This window comes from Apostichopus japonicus, chromosome 14 (assembly GCF_037975245.1).
Source record: "Apostichopus japonicus isolate 1M-3 chromosome 14, ASM3797524v1, whole genome shotgun sequence".
Classification (NCBI taxonomy): domain Eukaryota; kingdom Metazoa; phylum Echinodermata; class Holothuroidea; order Aspidochirotida; family Stichopodidae; genus Apostichopus; species Apostichopus japonicus.
In genome coordinates, this window is record NC_092574.1 from 7,021,368 (window position 1) to 7,042,835 (window position 21,468).

Here is a 21,468-nt window from a genome sequence, read left to right on the forward strand (position 1 = left end):
ACATCCACAATGTAGCCTCGTTAGTGCAATAAGTGACCTTTTGCAAAGTATTATCTATTGATGTACCTTGTACACCCAGTCCATTTTGCAAGTTTTTCCTACGTTGAATTGGTGGCGCTATGCCGATATTCATTGCTTCACTTTAGTAAGGAAGCCTGTACAAAACATAATATTTATTAGATTTTCGAAAAAGGGTGTAGGGTGCGCGAGATATGATTTTTTGAAACACTGACGAGTTTTTCAAGAAATTGAAAAGAAGAATTTAGAAGAGGAGTTCTGCCACCACCATTTATTCTGCAATAATCCACCATGATAAGGATATCAGAATACATACAATTAAATGGTACTCAGTCAATGAGGGGTGACCACTGCATAGGCCAACCCAAGTAGGATGTATGACCAATAAATAACAGTCCCAAAAGGAATTGGCAACATATACTTTACAATGAAAACAGTTTTGCATAATTCATACAACACATCAACCATTAAGTATGACTTCTGATACAGGTGCATGATTGAACAGGTCTATATTGTGATGTCTTGACTGACCTGTAGAATACCTGCAGAGTTTTAAATGTACCTTTTGAGGGAGTAAAAATCAACATTCACTGCCGGAGTGATATGACTGAAATTTACCTTAACAACAATAAGAAAGGTAGATATTATAAAGAAATGCTGTCAGCGCTTCAGGACCTCAGAAGAAAGTGACACGGAAATAAAATGAGATGTGCTAAACCTAAATAAAGGGAGGGAAAATGTGACAGATTTTAATATCTGTCAACAAATATTACCTTGTTTTTTTTTTGGGGGGGGGGTAATTGAATTCTGACATTGCCTTGTAATGAGGAGAGTCACTGGGTGGTTGGTAAATTAACAATTATTGCCACCTTATGATAGCCTTTATCAACTGACCCAGTTAAATTGCATAGCATAAGACTCATAGTACACTTGGTTATGATAGAAGGCACCATTCTGCCTTGCACGCCAAATGGTCAGTATCATCATACCTATGGTCCTATAATTGGGCCCAACCTTCTTGGCGGTTACACCAATTAGCTATTCAAACAACCTTTTCACACATTTAGCATGTGGAAGAGAATATTTAAACCCCTCTTTCTTTCTGAGTACCAATTAGTTTCATAACAATGAAGTAAGATAAGAACTATGGAAAAAAGATACAATTGGATAAAATCTGAATACTATTATTATTGACCGAGAAAATTTGAATATTCATATCTGCACAGCAGATAATATGCATACAAATGTTTCCTCTGTCAACCATTTAAACCATGTTTGTGCCATTGGCATAGGTGCTGAAATCAAATTGTGCAACTAAATTCAGTAGGCAGCTTAATTTTTCTACTAAAACTTAAAATGACGATTGAGTTTACCAGAAACTCTGACTCCATCAACCTTGATTTAAGAAAATGCATCATAACTTGAATCAAACAGATTATAAACTAATCCTAGGTTTAGGTAAACATTTGAGAATTAATGTTAGGTTTCATACACATTTTGGGAGTGAATTTTAGATTTAAATAACATTTTAAAAATGATTCATAGGGTGAAAAATTTCATGTCAATGTAACGTTAGGTGAAAACATGTTGTCATGTGGTGCATAATGGTAAACAGTCCGTGGATCAATTTAGTTTGAATCTTATTTTGCCAACTCCCTTAGAAAAAGAGTCGTAAAGTTTGTAGGATATGGATATCAATATGTATCCCTCAAATACATTTTATGCTTTTAACCAGTAAAAAATATTAAAAGAAATACAGAAAAAAATCACAAAACAAAAGACAAGCAATATAATAAACAACCACCACCATTTTGTAGTGCCTTATTGACTTTTATAGGGCCTAGGACTTGTTCAAGCTCAGCAATGAATCAGTCAGGGCATCAGCACTGTAAGTCCATTCAGTTTCGGTGGTGTCTGAAAAGAGAAGGAAGAAGAAGAAGGAGAAGAAGACCAAAAAGAAGGAACTGAATACAACTGGATCGTGTTAAAGCAGATTAACATAATACACAAGCCACAAAACAAGTTTACAAACAAACGGACAGAGTGTACATAATTTTTAAAATAATTTTACACATTTTTCAACTGAACAAATGAACAAAAGTGTAATTAAAAATGGCAAGATAACAATAACTAACATATCTGGCTGTCTGTTTGCACAACTTGTTATCTTAGGGATTTATCCAATGATATGCCCCCGAAAAAGACCCTGCTAGGAATTTCAGACCCTCTACCTTATGTACATGCAACTAAGCATGATTTTAGTGAACAATCAAGTGCTCTTGATTAATGAACCTTGGCTTTATGGTATTACTAGGGACAAAAGGAGGAAATACAATATTTGAAACTGAAAAAGAGGGTAATGCATTGTGAAGATGTCATAAATGTCACATGAAAGACATACGACATACGTTGTTTTGCTCTTCTTGGCCTTGTTACACAGTTTAAAGGAGCAGAGTAAGGGTTTATTTAAGCTGTATGTGTGATACTTTCACATCAAATAATCCCAAAAATGAACTTAGTACAAACTGTGTCAATAAGTTTATTTTCACATTAAATTAATCATGGTTTTTCAAATGTACTTAACACCAAATTTAAATGTCACAACAGGTTATCACTCACCAGTCATATTAGCTCCAATGGATCGACGTTTCCGTCCCATTGTTGGAGCTTCTAAACCAAAGTAATGTAAAAAATATCACATTATCGTGCATGTTATTTCGTTATGTACAGATGAGAGACGATGAGGATACATGTAACTATGCAGGGCTCCAATTGACCATTGGGGTATAGGGCAAATTGTTGATCAGTGATCGTACCATTTACCATACCATTAAGAATCATCTGAAATCAATGGCAACAAACTGCAGTGGCCCTTTAATAAAGTTGCAGAAGGTATCTTCATAATGCTCAGAAATTTCAACAAAACTCAAGTGATATAGGGAGCAGCAGTAAACGTGGAAAGACATAGATGTACAGGTTTACAAATGATTTCAAGAATATGGTGCTGTTTGCTGTCATTTTCTATACATGTTTTTTTCTCAATTTGGTAAAATATGCCTTTGTTCAGTTATGAAAGCTACATCATTGCCGTGGTTACCTGGCCATTAATGATAAATTGGCTACAAGGCAATACCTAACTTACTCTAAAATTGTTGTCAAGGTTCTATCTATCATTGATGACTTGTAATCTGAAAGAACTCTTGTATTCCTTTTACAATTCTCTATAGATGATACACCTGACAGAGGAATATTAAAAGTGTTACACAAAGTTAACAAAGTGGATTAAGTAGAAACGTTGTCCAACTACAGACACTGGGTTGGATAGCTTAGAAAAAACCCAGAAACTTTGAATGATATAAAGTCATTAAGCTACTGTGTGGTTATATGCAAAAGCAATAACATGCAGTAGAACTACATACAATCAGCTTACCTTCTATTTGGAAGACGAATCCACTATTCGTAGGTATTTCATTGGGAAACGTGCTCACAAATCTAATCCAGAGTGTGTTGTCACCAATCACAGTTAACATCGGAGCTCTTACTGTGTCATAGGTGTTCAAAACATTATTTCCAATGACCCCGCCTGCACCAATGGAGAGAAGCTCAGTGGGATTGCCATTAAACGTGGGTACCATGAAAAAGACAAGTACGGCCTGTAAGTTGACAGTTGATGTCACCACAGTATTCAGTATGAGGCCTTGAGGATACGTATTAGGAAATCCGTTTGATACAACAAAGAAGCTTTGGGGTGATTGCGGATCAAAGAGTCCTGTTTGAAGAAGAAAATGAAATCATATAGTTATAACATCGTTATAATGTACGTACGATTCCTCATGAAACTGTACAACTGATATAAGCAGCGTCATATAAATCTATTCTTTGAATTAAAAGTGGTAAAAAAAGTGATAAAAAGTGATAAAGTATAGTCATTCAGAGTTTTTTTTTTCAAGACAAGAACATGAACTTCAAAGCTTTGATTTTTTTGGTTGTTGTTTCACAATTAACCAGATTAAAAGTGAATGAGAATTTGATAGCAGTAACTGATTCATTACAACACATTATAATGATGGGACAGTAAAACATAAACATGCACCCAAATACACATTTCCCAACATTGGTTAGTTCTGCGAGTAGTTCGTTCATCATGCATTTACTGAACTTAAAATCATAGCAATCAAAAAGAAGTAAAATACAAAGAAGAAGAAACAACCCCCCCCCCTCCCTTTCAACAAAACACACATAACCGTTAATTAGTTTTCAATGAACTTTCCCTTTGATTGCTGTTGTCTGCTGATGCAGTAATTTGATTTGAGTGTTTAATTTACTTCTAATATTACTGATTCATCAACCAAATATGGGATTGATTGCACTTACTTGCAAAACAACATTGGCTTTCTAATTGGCCTAGAGAACATGTGCAGCAGACATCGACAATGTCCAATGCACTCACAAGGGCATTGTTCGCTTGAGTACACGATGATACTTGTCCTGCAGGACACACCGGACTGGCAAATGAAAGCCTTATCATACCATTTCCAACTGCTGTTTCCATTACCTGACCAGGGCATTCTGCAAACGCTTGTGTCACAGCTAAGAGTAGAAACAGACAATTACAATCATAAACTCTATCAGTGCCGTAAAGGATTCAATACATCGGTGCGAATATATATAAAAAATTGTAGGAATGATACAATCAAGCACAGAGATCACATTTTAAAGCAGCTGTGTGCATTTAGGTCATCAATAATGTAACAAAAGCTATAGAATATCACAGATTATTCATAATCATAGTAATCAATGATTTACCCAAAATTCTTCCACCTACACATATTTTATCTGATTTTTGCCTATCAATATTACATGCATTGTTTTGTAATAATACATTACTTGTTCTGGAAATTGGATACTAGTCAAGCTCAAAACTTAAATATTACAAATTATTATAAATCTTATGTTAACAGATAATTTGTTTAAGTTAAGGCTAGTACTTATTTGGTCTCTATCTTAGTTCAAGTTCAAACTGTCCTCATGTTCTGATATGTCTGACTACATGAAAAGCAAAGAAAGGCAATGTGTGCAACAATGTTGTAAATAACACTGAACCACAGACACACCGTATTAAAAACCAGTTAACCAATATAAACAGACATTGATCTCTGATGAAATGCATATAACATTTCAAAGCTAAGAAAAGAAATATATCTTTCAGTCGAACTTTGCTTCCCAAAATAAAGATTACATCGATACACTGTGACAACAAATGAAAAGGTGGCAGTATTTCAATTTGCATTAGCATAGACATAAAGAACATTTCTTGATCCGATAGGAAACAAATAGAATTTCTCCTACAGGTTATCAGCTGCTACTGTGGCGATGCATTCCTGGTATCAATGTATCTATAAATATACTAGGACCAAGTAGTGTACTTACGTGTTTGACAGATGTTGCCTGAGAATCCTGCCACACATGTACATTGGAAGGTATTACCAATATTAGTACAGGTACCACCATTTAAACAAGGTGAATCACTACAGGGATTAGTAACTAGTAACAAAGAGATGGGGAAATATAGAAACCATTAATGCCAGAAAAATCATTAAAATTTAAAGATACAAAACTGAAATATCTGTGATAGATCTTGAAGAAAGTTAGAGGTTCAAGATTGTCCACTGTAGGATTTAAACTAACACGGGATGACAGACAAACATGATCTGCAATGCATATACATTCAAACTGCAGTCAGATATTAACAATGTTGAATAGTAGAACACAGATGCCAGGTTATTATTGGTATATCAAACCAATCCATTAAGTTAATATTATAGCTCTATTAACTGTGAGGCTCATGTGGCAGAGGTTAAGCAGTATGTCCTTCCAAAAGAAATATTAAGAAATAACTTATTTCTGGTTTTCAGAACATGTGGTTACAATATAGATTTAAACAAGGTGAAATAAATTAGATGGACAAAAAATGGTATTTATATGTATCTTAAATTGTAGTCGGTTGTGTTAAATGTGCCACGATCTAGTATAAATGTTATTAAAAAGTTTATGGCAAAATGATTGTTTACCGGCAACGCTACCTCGAACCTCTAGAAAAAACCAATAGGAATGATAAACTCAATAAGGTGGGCTCCACATTCAAACTACAAGGTAGATAAAACTATAATATTGGTGTTATCATGTTTACAGTGTTTCAAACTTCATGTGACCTTTAATGACCTTTGAACTCAAACAAAAACGATAGAAGTTCTTGTACTTGATGAATTGCCAAGTGAATTAGCTTAGTTTTATCACATGTATACACACTCACTCTCGCCTTCAGCAAGAGCTGGATCAAAAACTGATCAAGACCAGATGACAGCTTACCAAACTTAATAATGTTAATTAGTGTTTAACTAACTGTAAGTTAGTGTGTCTTCCAAACTTAAACAACGTTACGTTGAAAGGATTGGTGGCACAGACATGGTTTGTGCACAATTGATTTGATAATTAAGACAAATGTCCCACAAGTGATTAAAGGTGCAATTATTTGTTGCAAATGATCCAACAACAAAAAAACTCGGCAATTTGTTTATACCTAGACTCATTTTGCAATGATTACTATTTAAGGAATTATTTACAAGAGTGGTTATCAATTGCATTTATCCTGCTCAAGAAAACTATTGATTATATAAAACTGGAGTGATAAAAGGCATTTTAAGAAGGTCGACCTCAATATTTCGCTGGTGAAATGGGAAGATTATTTTATCATGGGCAACCACAAGTGTTGGGAAGAAGGATGTGAAAGACTGTCACTGCTTCTTGTTCAATGATCATGGTGTGTCAATTTGCCAGTGCCAAATAAGTCCTTACCATCAACTATCACATAAATTACAGTGAGACTTATTTGGGCAGAAAAAAAACAGAAATTATAACTGGATATAACTCCAAAAGTTACATAGTGCGTCAACAAGGTGCAATGCTGCCTAAAATCCTCAACTAATTCATTTGACTGTACAGAAAAAGAAAAGATATAAGACGTCATGCAAGTCTTGTATTTATTCTTACCCACAGACACACTGAAGGTACAGATATCTGATAAGCCAAGATTATCTGAGCAAAAGCATGTAACAGTATTGGTTCCTGATTGGAATGTTGTTCCAGCTGGAGGGTTGCAATTGACTGCTAGAGTACCTTGTTCAGCATCATTACAAGTAGGGGATGTTGTGAAACTGTTGACAGTGCCAACTGGACAACCAGAAAGCATAGGTGCAGTGTTTGCTGTTGCTGAATTAAACAAAGAAATCCACAACTTGAAGAAATATAAAATAAATGAGATTATTTGATTTTAAAAAGTAGAAAGCAGTCCTAGTTTCTGAATTCCACAATTTTATTTTTAGAGTACTTATATGAAATTCATGCATAAAGGCCTAAATTAGTGTTCTAGATTTAATTATAAGTAGTCCTTTTATTTCAATATTGAGAATCTGGATAAAACAATCAGAAGAAATGACATTTATAACTGGATATAACTCCAAAAGTTACATAGTGTGTCACCAATGACCAATGTTACCTAAAATCCTCAACTAATTCATTTGACTCTACAGAAAACAAAAAAAACACAAAAAGAATTTCAATGATATAAGACGTCATGCAAGTCTTGTATTTTTTCTTACCCACAGACACACTGAAGGTACAGAAATCTGATAAGCCAAGATTATCTGAGCAAAAGCATGTAACAGTATTGGTTCCTGATTGGAATGTTGTTCCAGCTGGAGGGTTGCAATTGACTGCTAGAGTACCTTGTTCAGCATCATTACAAGTAGGGGATGTTGTGAAACTGTTGACAGTGCCAACTGGACAACCAGAAAGCATAGGTGCAGTGTTTGCTGTTGCTGAATTAAACAAAGAAATCCACAACTTGAAGAAATATGAAATAAATGAGATTATTTGATTTTAAAAAGTAGAAAGCAGTCCTAGTTTCTGAATTCCACAATTGTATTTTTAGAGTACTTATATGAAATTCATGCATAAAGGCCTAAATTAGTGTTCTAGATTTAATTATAAGTAGTCCTTTTATTTCAATATTGAGAATCTGGATAAAACTATAAGAAGAAATGACATTTATAACTGGATATAACTCCAAAAGTTACATAGTGTGTCACCAATGACCAATGTTACCTAAAATCCTCAACTTATTCATTTGACTCTATAGAAAACAAAAAAACACAAAAAGAATTTCAATGATATAAGACGTCATGCAAGTCTTGTATTTATTCTTACCCACAGACACACTGAAGGTACAGACATCTGATAAGCCAAAATTATCTGAGCATGAGCATGTAACAGTATTGGTTCCTGATTGGAATGTTGTTCCAGCTGGAGGGTTGCAATTGACTGCTAGAGTACCTTGTTCAGCATCATTACAAGTAGGGGATGTTGTGAAACTGTTGACAGTGCCAACTGGACAACCAGAAAGCATAGGAGCAGTGTTTGCTGTTGCTGAATGAACCAAAGAAAACCACAACTTGAAGAAATACAAAATAAACGTGATTATTTAATTTAGTAGTAGAAAGCAGTTTTACTTTCTGAATTCCACTCTAGTATTTTTAGAGTATTAATTTGTAATACATGCATGAAGGCCTAGATTAGTATTCTAGATTTAATTATAAGTATTGCTTTTACTTCCATATTGATAATCTGGATAAAAGTATAAGAAGAAATGACATTGATAACTGGATATAACTCCAAAAGTTACATAGTGTGTCAACAAGGTGCAATGCTGCCTAAAGTCCTCAACTAATTCCCTTCGCTCTACAGAAAACAAAAGGAGGAAAAATGAATTTCAATGAGATTATATTTCACGCAAGTCTTGTATTTATTCTTACCCGCAGACACACTGAAGGTACAGATATCTGATAACCCAAGGTTATCTGAGCAAAAGCATACAACAGTAGTAGTTCCTGCTTGGAAAGTGCTTCCAGCTGGAGGGTTGCAATTGACTGCTAGAGTACCTTGTTCAGCATCATTACAAGTAGGGGATGTTGTGAAACTGTTGACAGTGTCAACTGGACAACCAGAAAGCATAGGTGCAGTGTTTGCTGTTGCTGAATGAACCAAAGAAAACTACTACTTGAAGAAATATATATATATAAGAGATTATTTGATTTTAAAAAGTAGAAAGCAGTCTTAGTTTCTGAATTCAGCAATTGTATTTTTAGAGTATTAATTTGAAATTCATGCATCAAGGCCTAGATTAGTGTTCTAGATTTAGTTATAAGTAGTGCTTTTTTTTCAACATTGAGAATCTGGATAAAAGTATAAGAAGAAATGACATTTAAAACTGGATATAACTCCAAACGTTATAAAGCGTGTCACCAATGACCAATGTTACCTAATGTCCTCATCTAATTCCCTTGGCTCTACTGAAAACAAAATAAAATGAAATTCAATGAGATTATATGTCATGCAAGTCTTGTATTTATTCTTACCCGCAGACACACTGAAGGTACAGTCATCTGATAAGCCAAGATTATCTGAGCAAAAGCATACAACAGTAGTAGTTCCTGATTGGAAAGTGCTTCCAGCTGGAGGGTTGCAATTGACTGCTAGAGTACCTTGTTCAGCATCATTACAAGTAGGGGATGTTGTGAAACTGTTGACAGTGCCAACTGGACAACCAGAAAGCATAGGTGCAGTGTTTGCTGTTGCTGAATGAACCAAAGAAAACCACAACTTGAAGAAATACAAAATATACAAGATTATTTGATTTTAAAAAGTAGAAAGCAGTTTTATTTTCTGAATTCCACTGTAGTAATTTTAGGGAGAAAATATTGCTACAAAGGATACATTAAGTTCAAATTCGTGGTAAAGAGAACATTGACAGCTAAGCAAATATTCCAAATATACCAGGTTACAATGATAAATCAAGAAGAAGACTGTAATAGCTTAAGTAGAGCTTTTAAAGATAATGATGACATCACATGTCACTTACTGTGAACTTGAATAATTATTCACAGTAAAAAGGGGTCCTATTCCACCCATGGTTTCTTTTAAATTAATCTTAGATATGCAGGATAAAATATTTGATTTGATTTGATTTGATTTATTTGATTTTCCACTGGATATATACATGTGGAGGGAAGTCCTCTAAAAAGCCAATTCAGGCTTAACAAGGTAAAGGACTCCCAGGAAAGAAAGAAAGAAAGAAAGGGAAAACAAAAAACAAACAAAAAGCATATATACATAAATGAAAATATAACTAGTGTCTTAATAAAGAATAATTAATAACATACAATATAAACGATGTATCAATACTGAGAAATTACTTCTTTTTTTAGTGCTTTTCTAAATGTTTCTTTAGATGGTTTAGATTTTATAGTAGCAGTTAGATCAGCTAAAAATTCAGCTAAAATTCAGCTAAAAATTCAGCTAAAAATTCAGCAGGATATTCAGCTAAAAATGGAAGGATATATTTATGGGTCATAGCTTTACATCGATCTCTGATAAAATACATATAACATTTCAAATCTAAGAAAAGAAATATATCTTTCAGTCGAACTTTGTTTCCAAAATTATGATTACCTGGATTCACTGTGATGACAAATGAACAGATGGCAGTATTTCCATTTGCATCAGCAAAGTTATAAAGAACATTTCTTGATCCAATACTATAGTTTCCAGGGGCTCCATTTGAGCTGACAAGATTTACATGGCCGCTGTTATCAGTGACAATCAAATCTGGCCAGGTGACAAATGCAAAGTCAACTCCAGCATCGGCTGTGACGGTTACACCTTGTGTTGGGCAGTTGGAAATGACAGGCATCTGGTTGTCCGCTGGAAAACCAAGAAATTACATGACGACTTGTTGAACAAAACCAATAAATGCTCCATTTACAAGGAATATAAGTAAAATGAACAATGAAAACTAACTGTGAAATCATATAAAAAATGGGATAGAGAAAATAAGATTGGAACCTGTGATTTCAGGGTTTATATGACCTACACTCTGAGGGCTATCCAGCCCTTAGTTAGTAGCAATCCCTATATAGCCATATATTTTTCTGGGGGGGGGGGAGGCAGTCAGAAGCCAAGATATCACACAAACCATTTAACCAGAGTTCATGCTCTGGTTGCATTCGAATACAGCCCAGAAATTTGTTGGGAAGGGATTCAGAAAAGACAAAAGTTCTTACTTCTTTTCCATAGTTATAAGTATATATGATTTGTTGTATAACAGGTTGAATGTATGTTACATTAAGCTGAAACTAATTGGTTAAGAGAATTACACTTAATGAGAATACTGGGTGGTATCCCCCAGTCAAATGTTTTGCCCCTCCACTTGCCCCCCATATGAAATTGGTGGGGGAAACAAAGATTGGACGAAAATAACAATATACATTTAAAGGCAAGGGCGTAGGAACCGGGGGGGCTGGGGGGCGCCAGCCCCCCCAGTGAAAAATGTGGAGGGGCGGAAGTATCATTCCGCCCCCCCCGGTTCGCAAGTCAGAAAACCCCTTTTTCATTTCTAAATGAGAAAAAAAATCTCATTTGGAGCACCAAATTGCATCTAAGGCCAGGTGAAAATTCAAAATTAAGTTTACAAAATGGAGTGGGTGTTGAAGAGTGCTATATAGCACCAAATTGCATCTGAGGCCACCTGGAAATGCAAAAAAATCCAAAGGGGAGGGGGACACCCCCTCCCCTTAGACCCCTCCCCCAGGCCGGCCATCGGTCTTCAGCCCCCCCACTCAAAAATACCTTCCTACGCCACTGTTTAAAGGCTCCTGAGGGTACAACAGTGTGGGGTTGCCGTTAACCTGTAACTTATGGGAATTCTCAAATTAATATACCAGCCAATGACGTCTCAAGTTAAGTAGATAACCTGCTACCATGCTTGTTATATATCATTAGTATGTTTTTAACTTTATACTATGGTTATACTATGGCTATACAGACCATCCGAAATTAATCCGAAATTCATATTGGAAGCTGCAGCATGATATATTATGTAATTTCAACATCACATGTGTGAACTCGCACAAACTGATCAGTAGTTAGAATAAGCCTTACCGAAATATTGTTTCCAAGGACTATACAGGTTTAAGCTTATAAATGTAAAAAAAACTATGGTTGTAGTGGGTGAGCGAATGAAGCCTTAGTCGATGAAATTGAATTTCATATACAAATTGAATGTAAAACATAACTAGTAAATCGCAGACTATGAGACAGCTTAAACTGCACTGTTCAAAGAATAGTTCAAACCGAAATGAGAGCTTCAGACAAAATAATTGAAAGGACGAAAAACTGCCCCCAATTGTCAAAATCCCATCGCTATACTATTTTAATATTTTAGTTTATCCAAATTCTAAATTTGATTTGACAAATAACCGATTTTACCTCAAATATGAATCATTAAATTATAAAGAAATACATAGGTTTTGTAGACTAAGTGTGGACGATACATTCATGTAATTTAAACAGTATCAGAACAGAGTACATAGGGTTAACAGCTAAGAGTATAGTGACTTTTTTCCAATCACGTAGCCTGGGGGAGCAATAGGGGTATAGTAGCACCCTTAAACAAGAAATGAGAGAAAAAAGAGAGAGGCAGAAAAAGAGGGAGAGAGAGGGGAAGGAAGAGATAAAAAGGGGGACCATGAGTAGGAAGAATTTGGAGAACAACATAGAGAGACCTCACACAAACTTTCAAAAGTGTGGAAATTGGAATATTCATTCCCATTTATGACTTAAAATAGTTTTTATAGGCATAGCAGTATATTTAAGCCTTTTGTCCCCCATACTTTTAAAAAGCTTTCTATGCCAGCAGCCTACATAAAGTAGCTATATCCAAAAGGATTGCAAACTACCAAATTGATAAAATTTGAAAGCTATGAAGCCTCTAAAGTCCAGCATTTCGTATACTGTAGCTACCGTTCAGCAAAGAGACCCCGGACCCTATCAGGGACACAGATAGCACATGGGGTTCTCATTGACAAGACACTAAATTGAGTCCGACCCATCCCTAAGATGAAATCATGTATACGCACTTGACTTTCTCTTAAATATATCAAGTTTTTGTTTTTAGTTGGAATGTCCGTTCAACATCATGGAATTCAGGAATAAACTGTGCAATTTGGGTAAAGAGACATTGATAACAGCTCCATTACCATGGTTTCAAGTGTTTGGGAATGGGTTATATTGCAAAAGTATATAAAACGACCGAACTGCTCGCGCACCTAACTTGTCCCCAAACTCGGAACTCTTTGCCCCACTCACCCCCCCCCTTCGTCCCACGATGAAAAAGTCTTGTTATGCCACTGTTACCCTATGTAGCTGAATATGTAAAATGAACTGTACAAGCATGCTGAATGTAGAATGCATAGTTCTACCTCACATCTGTTACATAATCCATGTTAGTATACTCCATAGCTGTGTGGCCATATAGTCTTTACTTTGACACTGAAATAAGGATACCTGAGTAACATATTTTGTATTTGTGTGTTTTATGTTGTAGTGGCAAGAAATGGTTCAGAAATTCAATGAAGAGCAAATTACTCACCACCTGTTACTTCGCAAGTGGTTCCACCAAACCCTTGAGCACATGAGCAGACAAAGAATTTACTGAATGCAGTACACTGTCCTCCATTTCTGCAAGGTGAGCTTGAACAACGATTAACATCTGTAAAACAGTAAACGTTTGCTTTAACCATTTGAATAACACGTTTAGGCTTGTAACATATAACCTATGTGCACAAGAGGTTAACATACTCATTACATACTACCATTATTACTTTATGAATAAATAAATGTGTCTGTAACACATTATCTTTGTCTATATATAAGAGCATACCTATTTTTAATTTTTTTTTTTTCAATTTAACTATTAACCATTTCAGTACACCATTATTCATCTTCACTTTACTTTTTAATCTAATAATATATTGCAGTAATACAAGTTGAGCAATATGTTCCTCATTATCTTCACATATCTCCAACGACCATAAATATTTACCATTTCTGTGTTAATGTCTTTAAAATAATACATTTTGTATCAAATAATTTCTGTTATATGATATTATCTCCAGAGCTCAAAATGTGGGTTAGATGGCTAATAGATTTCACTGTTTGCTAGAAGAAAATATAGGCCCAAGCATTATTCTGTCAGTGCAAAACTGATATTGCTTTTGTACAAACTCAAGTAGGGAGTTTTATTTTAATCAGTATATTTTCGTGAAATTCTTTTACATAACCATTTTCCTTTCATAAATTAATACAATATCATCAGAATTTACATACCATTACCTTATATATATCTCTTTATCGTATCTTATGATTATTATTGATATCATAACCATGTTACAATACATAATTAACAGTTTTTGTCTAATCTGTACGTCTGGGATATTTCGATCATTGCTGGTTCATTTATAAGTTAGTATTATGTTTTTTTTTTGTGTAAATTAAGATTGAAAGATCAAATTCTGGTATATTTAAACTGAGGTCAAACATGTGCACAACTTTTTCCTGTTGGGTGTTCCATCCCTGCAATTTACCTTGTAACTGACATCGTTCACCCAGGAAGCCAGCTGAGCACTCACAGAAGACTCCAAGATCATCGGTGGCACTGCAATAAGTATTGCGACAAGTTCCACCATTCAGGCAACTAACTCCAGTAGAAGTACAAATATCAAATTGTGGGAAGGCAGCTGGCGAAAACATAAATATACAGAAACCATGACCATACCAGAGAGCAAAAAAAAGGAAAGAAAATACACAAGACACAGAGATAAATAATCAGGAACAGATGCTAATATGGATGTTAGATAATAGTTTTAAGGAGATAGATAGATGCTATGGACATGTGTATTATAAGATAGCAGTGTTATGGCAGTGTGTTTTTTCATCCAGCAGTATGCAGTGCAGTACGTTGTCAATATTCTTTGCTAGTTTCAAGCTTTGTAACCTTATGAAAATAAATACGTCAAGAATCATTCAAATTTTGAGAAAGGAATAAACTATATGAAGGTGCCGAAGGGTTATTTCCGTTCGAAGAGGGAATTTAGTAATCTGGTTTAGGTATGACGGGTCATCAGAATTGGGGCAGGCTAATTCTTTGCAGGCTGAGCGACACAAATGTCGTGGAATAAAGTTAGAAACAGTTGGGGAAAAAAAAGGAAAATGATGACAAACTTTAGTACTAAAATAGACTTGTAACATGTTGTGCTCATTGTGTTGTTTTTTGAAATCCAAATGGTTAGTCTTTTTGGTGGTGTCCAGTTGGTACTTGACATGTCACATAAACAAAATATCCTATCAATATTGGCTTTTTGATCACACAAGAGATCATGCTTTTGCAAAAGTTTTGTTACATTTTGCAATCATGTATTACAAAACCTAGTCACTGGGACAGCCAACAGTTAACACTTTTTCAAAGTAGAATTCTTGGAGATTCAGACCCATAAAATTATGTATGGAATGTTCTGTTGTGTTAAGTTCACTGTGTTATTTATCACTTTAGCCATCACCCCTTTGCCTTAAAAGTTTAATTATTAACTATTTCCTGACTTTGTGTTTTCAAATTTATTCACCCCTCACCCCATGCCAGAGGAACCTCTGTCCTCTTTGTTAGAATTAAAATCAAAAGACATCCAGTTATAATTTCAGGATTTTTTGCTGCTTCTACTGGGATGAACAATATTATTGAAATTTTTGTCATTTCCTTTCGTTCTTTCACAAATGTATTAAGATTCCTATCGCTGGCAAACAGTAAATTGAAAATGATAAGCAGGCGTGCCTTCAAGACTGCATCATATGACAAAGCCTCAGGATCTTCACTCTTATCCCGTTTCAAAGATTTGAAGAGAAAATAATCTTTGTACTAACCCAAAGGGAATTGGCAATTTTGTCCAACAAATCCTGGTTGACAGGCACAGGTGTATTGTGGTACAAACACAACATTATTGGTATTACTATTGTAGCTGTTGTAACATGTTCCGCCATTAGTACATGGGTTGTTTCTGCATGAGTCACTGCTAATAATGACATTGCCTGTAAAAACAGAAGAAAATGAAAAAATATATGTAATCAGTTCTATACAATCATTGCAGTTTCAGCATGTAAAAGAAATATTCACATGTAATCAACACCTTCCTAATTAGAAACCTCTGCAATTACATCACACATACATGGTACACATGCTTCCTTGTAGCGACAGGCCTAACTTGTTGCAGGTTCATATAAACTGTCAACATATTTGCACTGATAATGTCTTACTGGAATCTTTGAAATCACAACATAATTCTAACACTTTTTGCACAAATTAAAAAAATTGTAGATTGGATGAGTTTCTTCATAATGTTAATAGGTTTACATTAACATTAAAACAAAACATGTGTCTTTCACACCAAGACAATGTTGTTTCTCAGACAATAAAGTTTTTGTACATAACTGAAGTTTTTGTTCTTTATACATCCTTTCCTTTAAATTCTGGAGCTGTCCTGAAATATACCTCGGATCTTTGTCATATTCCATTTTTACCCCTTAAGGATGATCCATAATTATTACCTTCAGTATTGCTGATGATGTAGCTGGCTATGCTGTTGTATTTACGGAATCATAAAGTTACATTATATATACATCGTTCATGTGTATCCTCACTTTACATCCCCATCAGCTTTTGAGACGCAGTTTTAAAGGTCTACTGATGTTGACAACGAACAACAGTGTCTTCCAAAAAAGTTCATTTCTCAATGATAAAAGAAATGGTGGCACAAACCATTTCATATTGAATTGGATTAAAAATTGGTCATACTCACCCTGCCACGAGTATACTATATTGTTTGAACTCCCTTACCCCCCAGGGTATCTTAATTGGATATGCTCCTCTTTCCCAGGGTATCTCCAAAATGTCTTCAGCCATGGCAAAGAGGGAATCTTTTGCAAGGATTATTGGAGAGATCATTACCAATCCATTAACTTGTGAGGAAACTTACTTGCTATCTCTCCACAGAGTATACCAGTGTATCCATTCCTGCAAATGCACTTGTAGTTATTGTTTCCAAGGGAGACACAGCAACCATCATTCATGCATGGGAAGGTATTACAAGGGTTATTAACAACTGCAACATCTGAAAATAATGAATACATAATGTGATACCTCCTCAATCTGAATGGCTACATATTCACCTGCTGAGGTTATCGTTTATTGATCATACTCTACCAAGAGGATCTTCTATTAGTTATACTGTACTTGCCCAGAGTAACTCTAATTGGTCATACTCACCCTGCCCAGAGTATACTCCATTGCTAGAACTCTCCCCACCCAGAATATATCTAATTGGATATACTCCTCTTTCCCAAAGTATCTCCAATTGGTCATACTCACCCTGCCCAGAGTATACTATATTGTTTGTACTCCCTTACCCAGAGTATCTTAATTGGATATGCTCCTCTTTCCCAGTGTATCTTCAACTGGTCATACTCACCTTGCACAGAGTATACTATATTGTTTGTAATCCCTTACCCAGAGTATCTTAATTGGATATGCTCCTCTTTCCCAGAGTATCTTCAATTGGTAATACTCACCCTGCCCAGAGTATACTATATTGTTTGTAATACTTTACCCAGAGTATCTTAATTGGATATGCTCCTCTTTCCCAGGGTATCTCCAATTGGTCATACTCACCCTGCCCAGTGTATACTATATTGTTTGTACTCTCTTACCCAGAGTATCTTAATTGGATATGCTCCTCTTTCCCAGAGTATCTTCAATTGGTCATACTCACCCTGCACAGAGTATACTATCTTGTTTGTACTCCCTTACCCAGAGTATCTTAATTGGATATGCTCCTCTTTCCCAGTGTATCTCCAATTGGTCATACTCACCCTGCCCAGAGTATACCATATTGTTTGTACTCCCTTACCCAGAGTATCTTAATTGGATATGCTCCTCTTTCCCACAGTATCTCTACTTGGTCATACTCACCCTGCCCAGAGTATACTATATTGCTTGTAATACTTTACCCAGAGTATCTTAATTGGATATGCTCCTCTTTCCCAGGGTATCTCCAATTGGTCATACTCACCCTGCCCAGAGTATACTATATTGCTTGTAATACTTTACCCAGAGTATCTTAATTGGATATGCTCCTCTTTCCCAGGGTATCTCCAATTGGTCATACTCACCCTGCCCAGAGAATACTATATTGCTTGTAATACTTTACCCAGAGTATCTTAATTGGATATGCTCCTCTTTCCCACAGTATCTCTACTTGGTCAAGCTCTCCTGCCCAAAGTATACTTTATTGTGTGCACTCTCCACCCAGAGTATTGTAATAGGACATACTCCCCCTGCACAGCATATCCTCTATTAGATGCTATATTTCCATTGATCGCATTCTCTCTGCCAGAAGTATTCACTATTGGTCATACTCCCTTGTTCACATTATCTTATAGTATCATACTTCCACTATCCAGAGTACCCTTTACTGTTCATATTCTCTATTTTAAGTATTGATTTCTATATTGGTCATACATGACGAGAATTAGTCCATTAACCATAGGTTGTATATTTCAGCTCTCTTGACCTCAACTTACTGAAACTTTATCTCTCCTGCAAACAGACTCGTTAGTTTGGAAGAATTGATTTGTTCACACCTTGCCATGTCTGCCTTGATCTGATACTGATTTGGCTACTAGCTGAAGAGTTGTGAAGAGTTGCATAATAGACGAATAGGCAGCTCAACTAAGGTGTGAATAGATGGGACTGATCACTCAGCTAACCAACTGGAAAAAAACCTGCCCTTCAGTACAAACGGCTGGTTGTTGGATGCAACCTATGTACATAATGGACACTTTCAGGGCATGTAAGCTCTGTGTGCGGAGTGTTATCTATTGGCCATATGTTCCCTGCAAATCATGCTGAGGATATGCCATACTAGTCATACTCCCTCCGATCAGAGAATTATGTTGGTCCTACTCTCCTTGCTCACAGTATCCTCTCTTAATCATACTTTCTTTGTATTGAGAGTATCTTCAACTGATCAAGATTCTCTCTTTTAGGAATATCCTCTATGGGACATATTCCCCCTGCTCAGAGTATCAACCTTTGGCCCAACTCCCCTTGATCAGATTATCCTCGACTGATCATACTCAACATACTGACAGTATCCTCTACTGATCATACTCTACATGCTGGCAGTATGCTCTACTGATAATACTCTCCATGTTGAGAGTATCCTCTACTGATAATACTCTCCATGCTGGCAGTATCCTCTACTGATCATACTCTCCATGCTGGCAGTATCCTCTACTGATAATACTCTCCATGCTGGCAGTATCCTCTACTGATCATACTCTACATGCTGGCAGTATCCTCTACTGATAATACTCTCCATGCTGGCAGTATCCTCTACTGATCATACTCTACATGCTGGCAGTATGCTCTACTAATCATACTCTACATGCTAGCAGTATCCTTTACTGATCATACTCTCCATGCTGGCATTATGCTCTACTGATAATACTCTCCATGCTGAGAGTATGCACTACTGATAATACTCTCCATGCTGACAATATCCTCTACTGATAATACTCTCCATGCTGGCAGTATCCTCTACTGATCATACTCTCCATGCTGGCAGTATCCTCTACTGATAATACTCTCCATGCTGGCAGTATGCTCTACTGATAATACTCTCCATGTTGAGAGTATCCTCTACTGATAATACTCTCCATGCTGGCAGTATGCTCTACTGATCATACTCTCCATGCTGACAGTATCCTCTACTGATAATACTCTCCATGCTGGCAGTATCCTCTACTGATCATACTCTCCATGCTGGCAGTATCCTCTACTGATCATACTCAACATACTGAGAGTATCCTCTACTGATCATACTCTACATGCTGGCAGTATGCTCTACTGATCATACTCTCCATGCTGGCAGTATCCTCTACTGATAATACTCTCCATGTTGAGAGTATCTTCTACTGATAATACTCCCCATGCTGGCAGTATCCTCTACTGATCATACTCTCCATGCTGGCAGTATGCTCTACTGATCATACTCTCCATGCTGGCAGTATCCTCTACTGATCATACTCCATGCTGACAGTATGCTCTACTGATAATACTCTCCATGCTGAGAGTATCCTCTATAGATAATACTCTCCCTGGTTGGATATATCCTCTTTTGATGATAATTATCCCTGTTGGGAGTAATCTCTATTGGTCATACTCCCCCAGATCTGTTGTTCAAACTAACTTTCTCTAACTATTACACATTACTGGTTTTACTCACTAAGGCATCATCTTTTTTAAAGGGGAGTTAATTCAATGATGTCACAAACTTTAAAAAGCACTATAGTACACCAAAACAATACAGTTTAACAAGGTTGCTTAGAGGATTCCACTGAATAACCATAGAATGTTCATTTATAGATGGGAAGTATTGCCGGAATGTATTTACATAATGGCATACTGGGAGCAATCCGATTTATGGAATGTAGTTTCAGTAACCGATGTGCAACTACCGATGTGATTTAGTTATATGTGAGTATGACCAATTGGAGATACTTTGGGAAAGAGGAGTATATCCAATTAGATATATTCTGGGTGGGGAGAGTTCTAGCAATGGAGTATACTCTGGGCAGGGTGAGTATGACCAATTAGAGATACTCTGGGCAAGTACAGTATAACTAATAATGTGTAATTTGTTTGAATAATCTAACACTGCAATAGTAATGAAAGTAGGCCCATGAAAAATATTGAACACGGTTAATACCACACGTTATGCCATAAACTAAATGAATCTAAAGATAAAAAGGAACACTTACTATTTCCACACAGTACACCGCCAAATCCAGTTTGACAACTACAGGTAAAGCCCAAGCATGTTCCTGCAACCCTCTGGCATATTCCATCATTCAAACATGGTGAAGCCACGCATGGATCAGGGATCACTAGATAAAAAAAAAAAATCAAACTTAGTATGAAACAATCATCTTATCAAACTGTGTCAGACTTTGAACCAACTTTACTGCACTATTTTCTATCTATCGCTTCAACGACCCCACTAAGTTTCTCAAATTTGTGTATTGAATAACAATTTAGACGACCTAGTCCCGTTTAAGTGGTCACCAACTCTCATATGTTCATACTTACCAGTTTGACAATTGTATCCAGTGAAGCAGCCGGTACATTGGCAGGAATAACTGGTACAGGATTCAGCAATGTTAGTACAGGTACCGCCATTCAGGCATGGAATCATTGAGCATGGGTTGAATACTGAAAAGTACAAAAGGTTTAAACATGATAAGACATGGTGGTGGATCTACCAGGAGCCGTGTAACAGTCACACAGCAGACTCTCTAATATCACGGCCACCTAAATAGATTAACATTTCTAAAGCTTTTTTAGGTAAACAACCTTTTATTGTTTGATATTTGTAATACACACTGATGAAA

The 21,468-nt window shown here is 36.0% G+C and overlaps 1 protein-coding gene across 3 annotated transcripts in view; it reads right to left on the bottom strand.

Annotated features, from left to right (window-relative positions):
• Nucleotides 1-271: 271 nt before the first annotated feature.
• Nucleotides 272-21,468, bottom strand: part of LOC139979620 (uncharacterized) — a 53,364-nt gene continuing 32,167 nt past the window's right edge. For all 3 annotated transcript variants that reach the window (XM_071990596.1, XM_071990597.1, XM_071990598.1), the window contains 17 exons: nt 21,167-21,289; nt 20,839-20,964; nt 16,995-17,129; nt 15,886-16,050; nt 14,556-14,708; nt 13,562-13,681; nt 10,585-10,836; nt 9,492-9,710; nt 8,889-9,107; nt 8,284-8,502; nt 7,677-7,895; nt 7,069-7,287; nt 5,449-5,562; nt 4,393-4,608; nt 3,449-3,787; nt 2,638-2,688; nt 272-1,932 (listed from right to left, as the gene is read on the bottom strand). In XM_071990596.1, the coding sequence (XP_071846697.1) occupies nt 1,859-1,932; nt 2,638-2,688; nt 3,449-3,787; nt 4,393-4,608; nt 5,449-5,562; nt 7,069-7,287; nt 7,677-7,895; nt 8,284-8,502; nt 8,889-9,107; nt 9,492-9,710; nt 10,585-10,836; nt 13,562-13,681; nt 14,556-14,708; nt 15,886-16,050; nt 16,995-17,129; nt 20,839-20,964; nt 21,167-21,289 (2,963 nt within the window). In that variant the 3' untranslated portion in view covers nt 272-1,858. The remainder of the gene's footprint in view (nt 1,933-2,637; nt 2,689-3,448; nt 3,788-4,392; nt 4,609-5,448; nt 5,563-7,068; nt 7,288-7,676; nt 7,896-8,283; nt 8,503-8,888; nt 9,108-9,491; nt 9,711-10,584; nt 10,837-13,561; nt 13,682-14,555; nt 14,709-15,885; nt 16,051-16,994; nt 17,130-20,838; nt 20,965-21,166; nt 21,290-21,468) is intronic.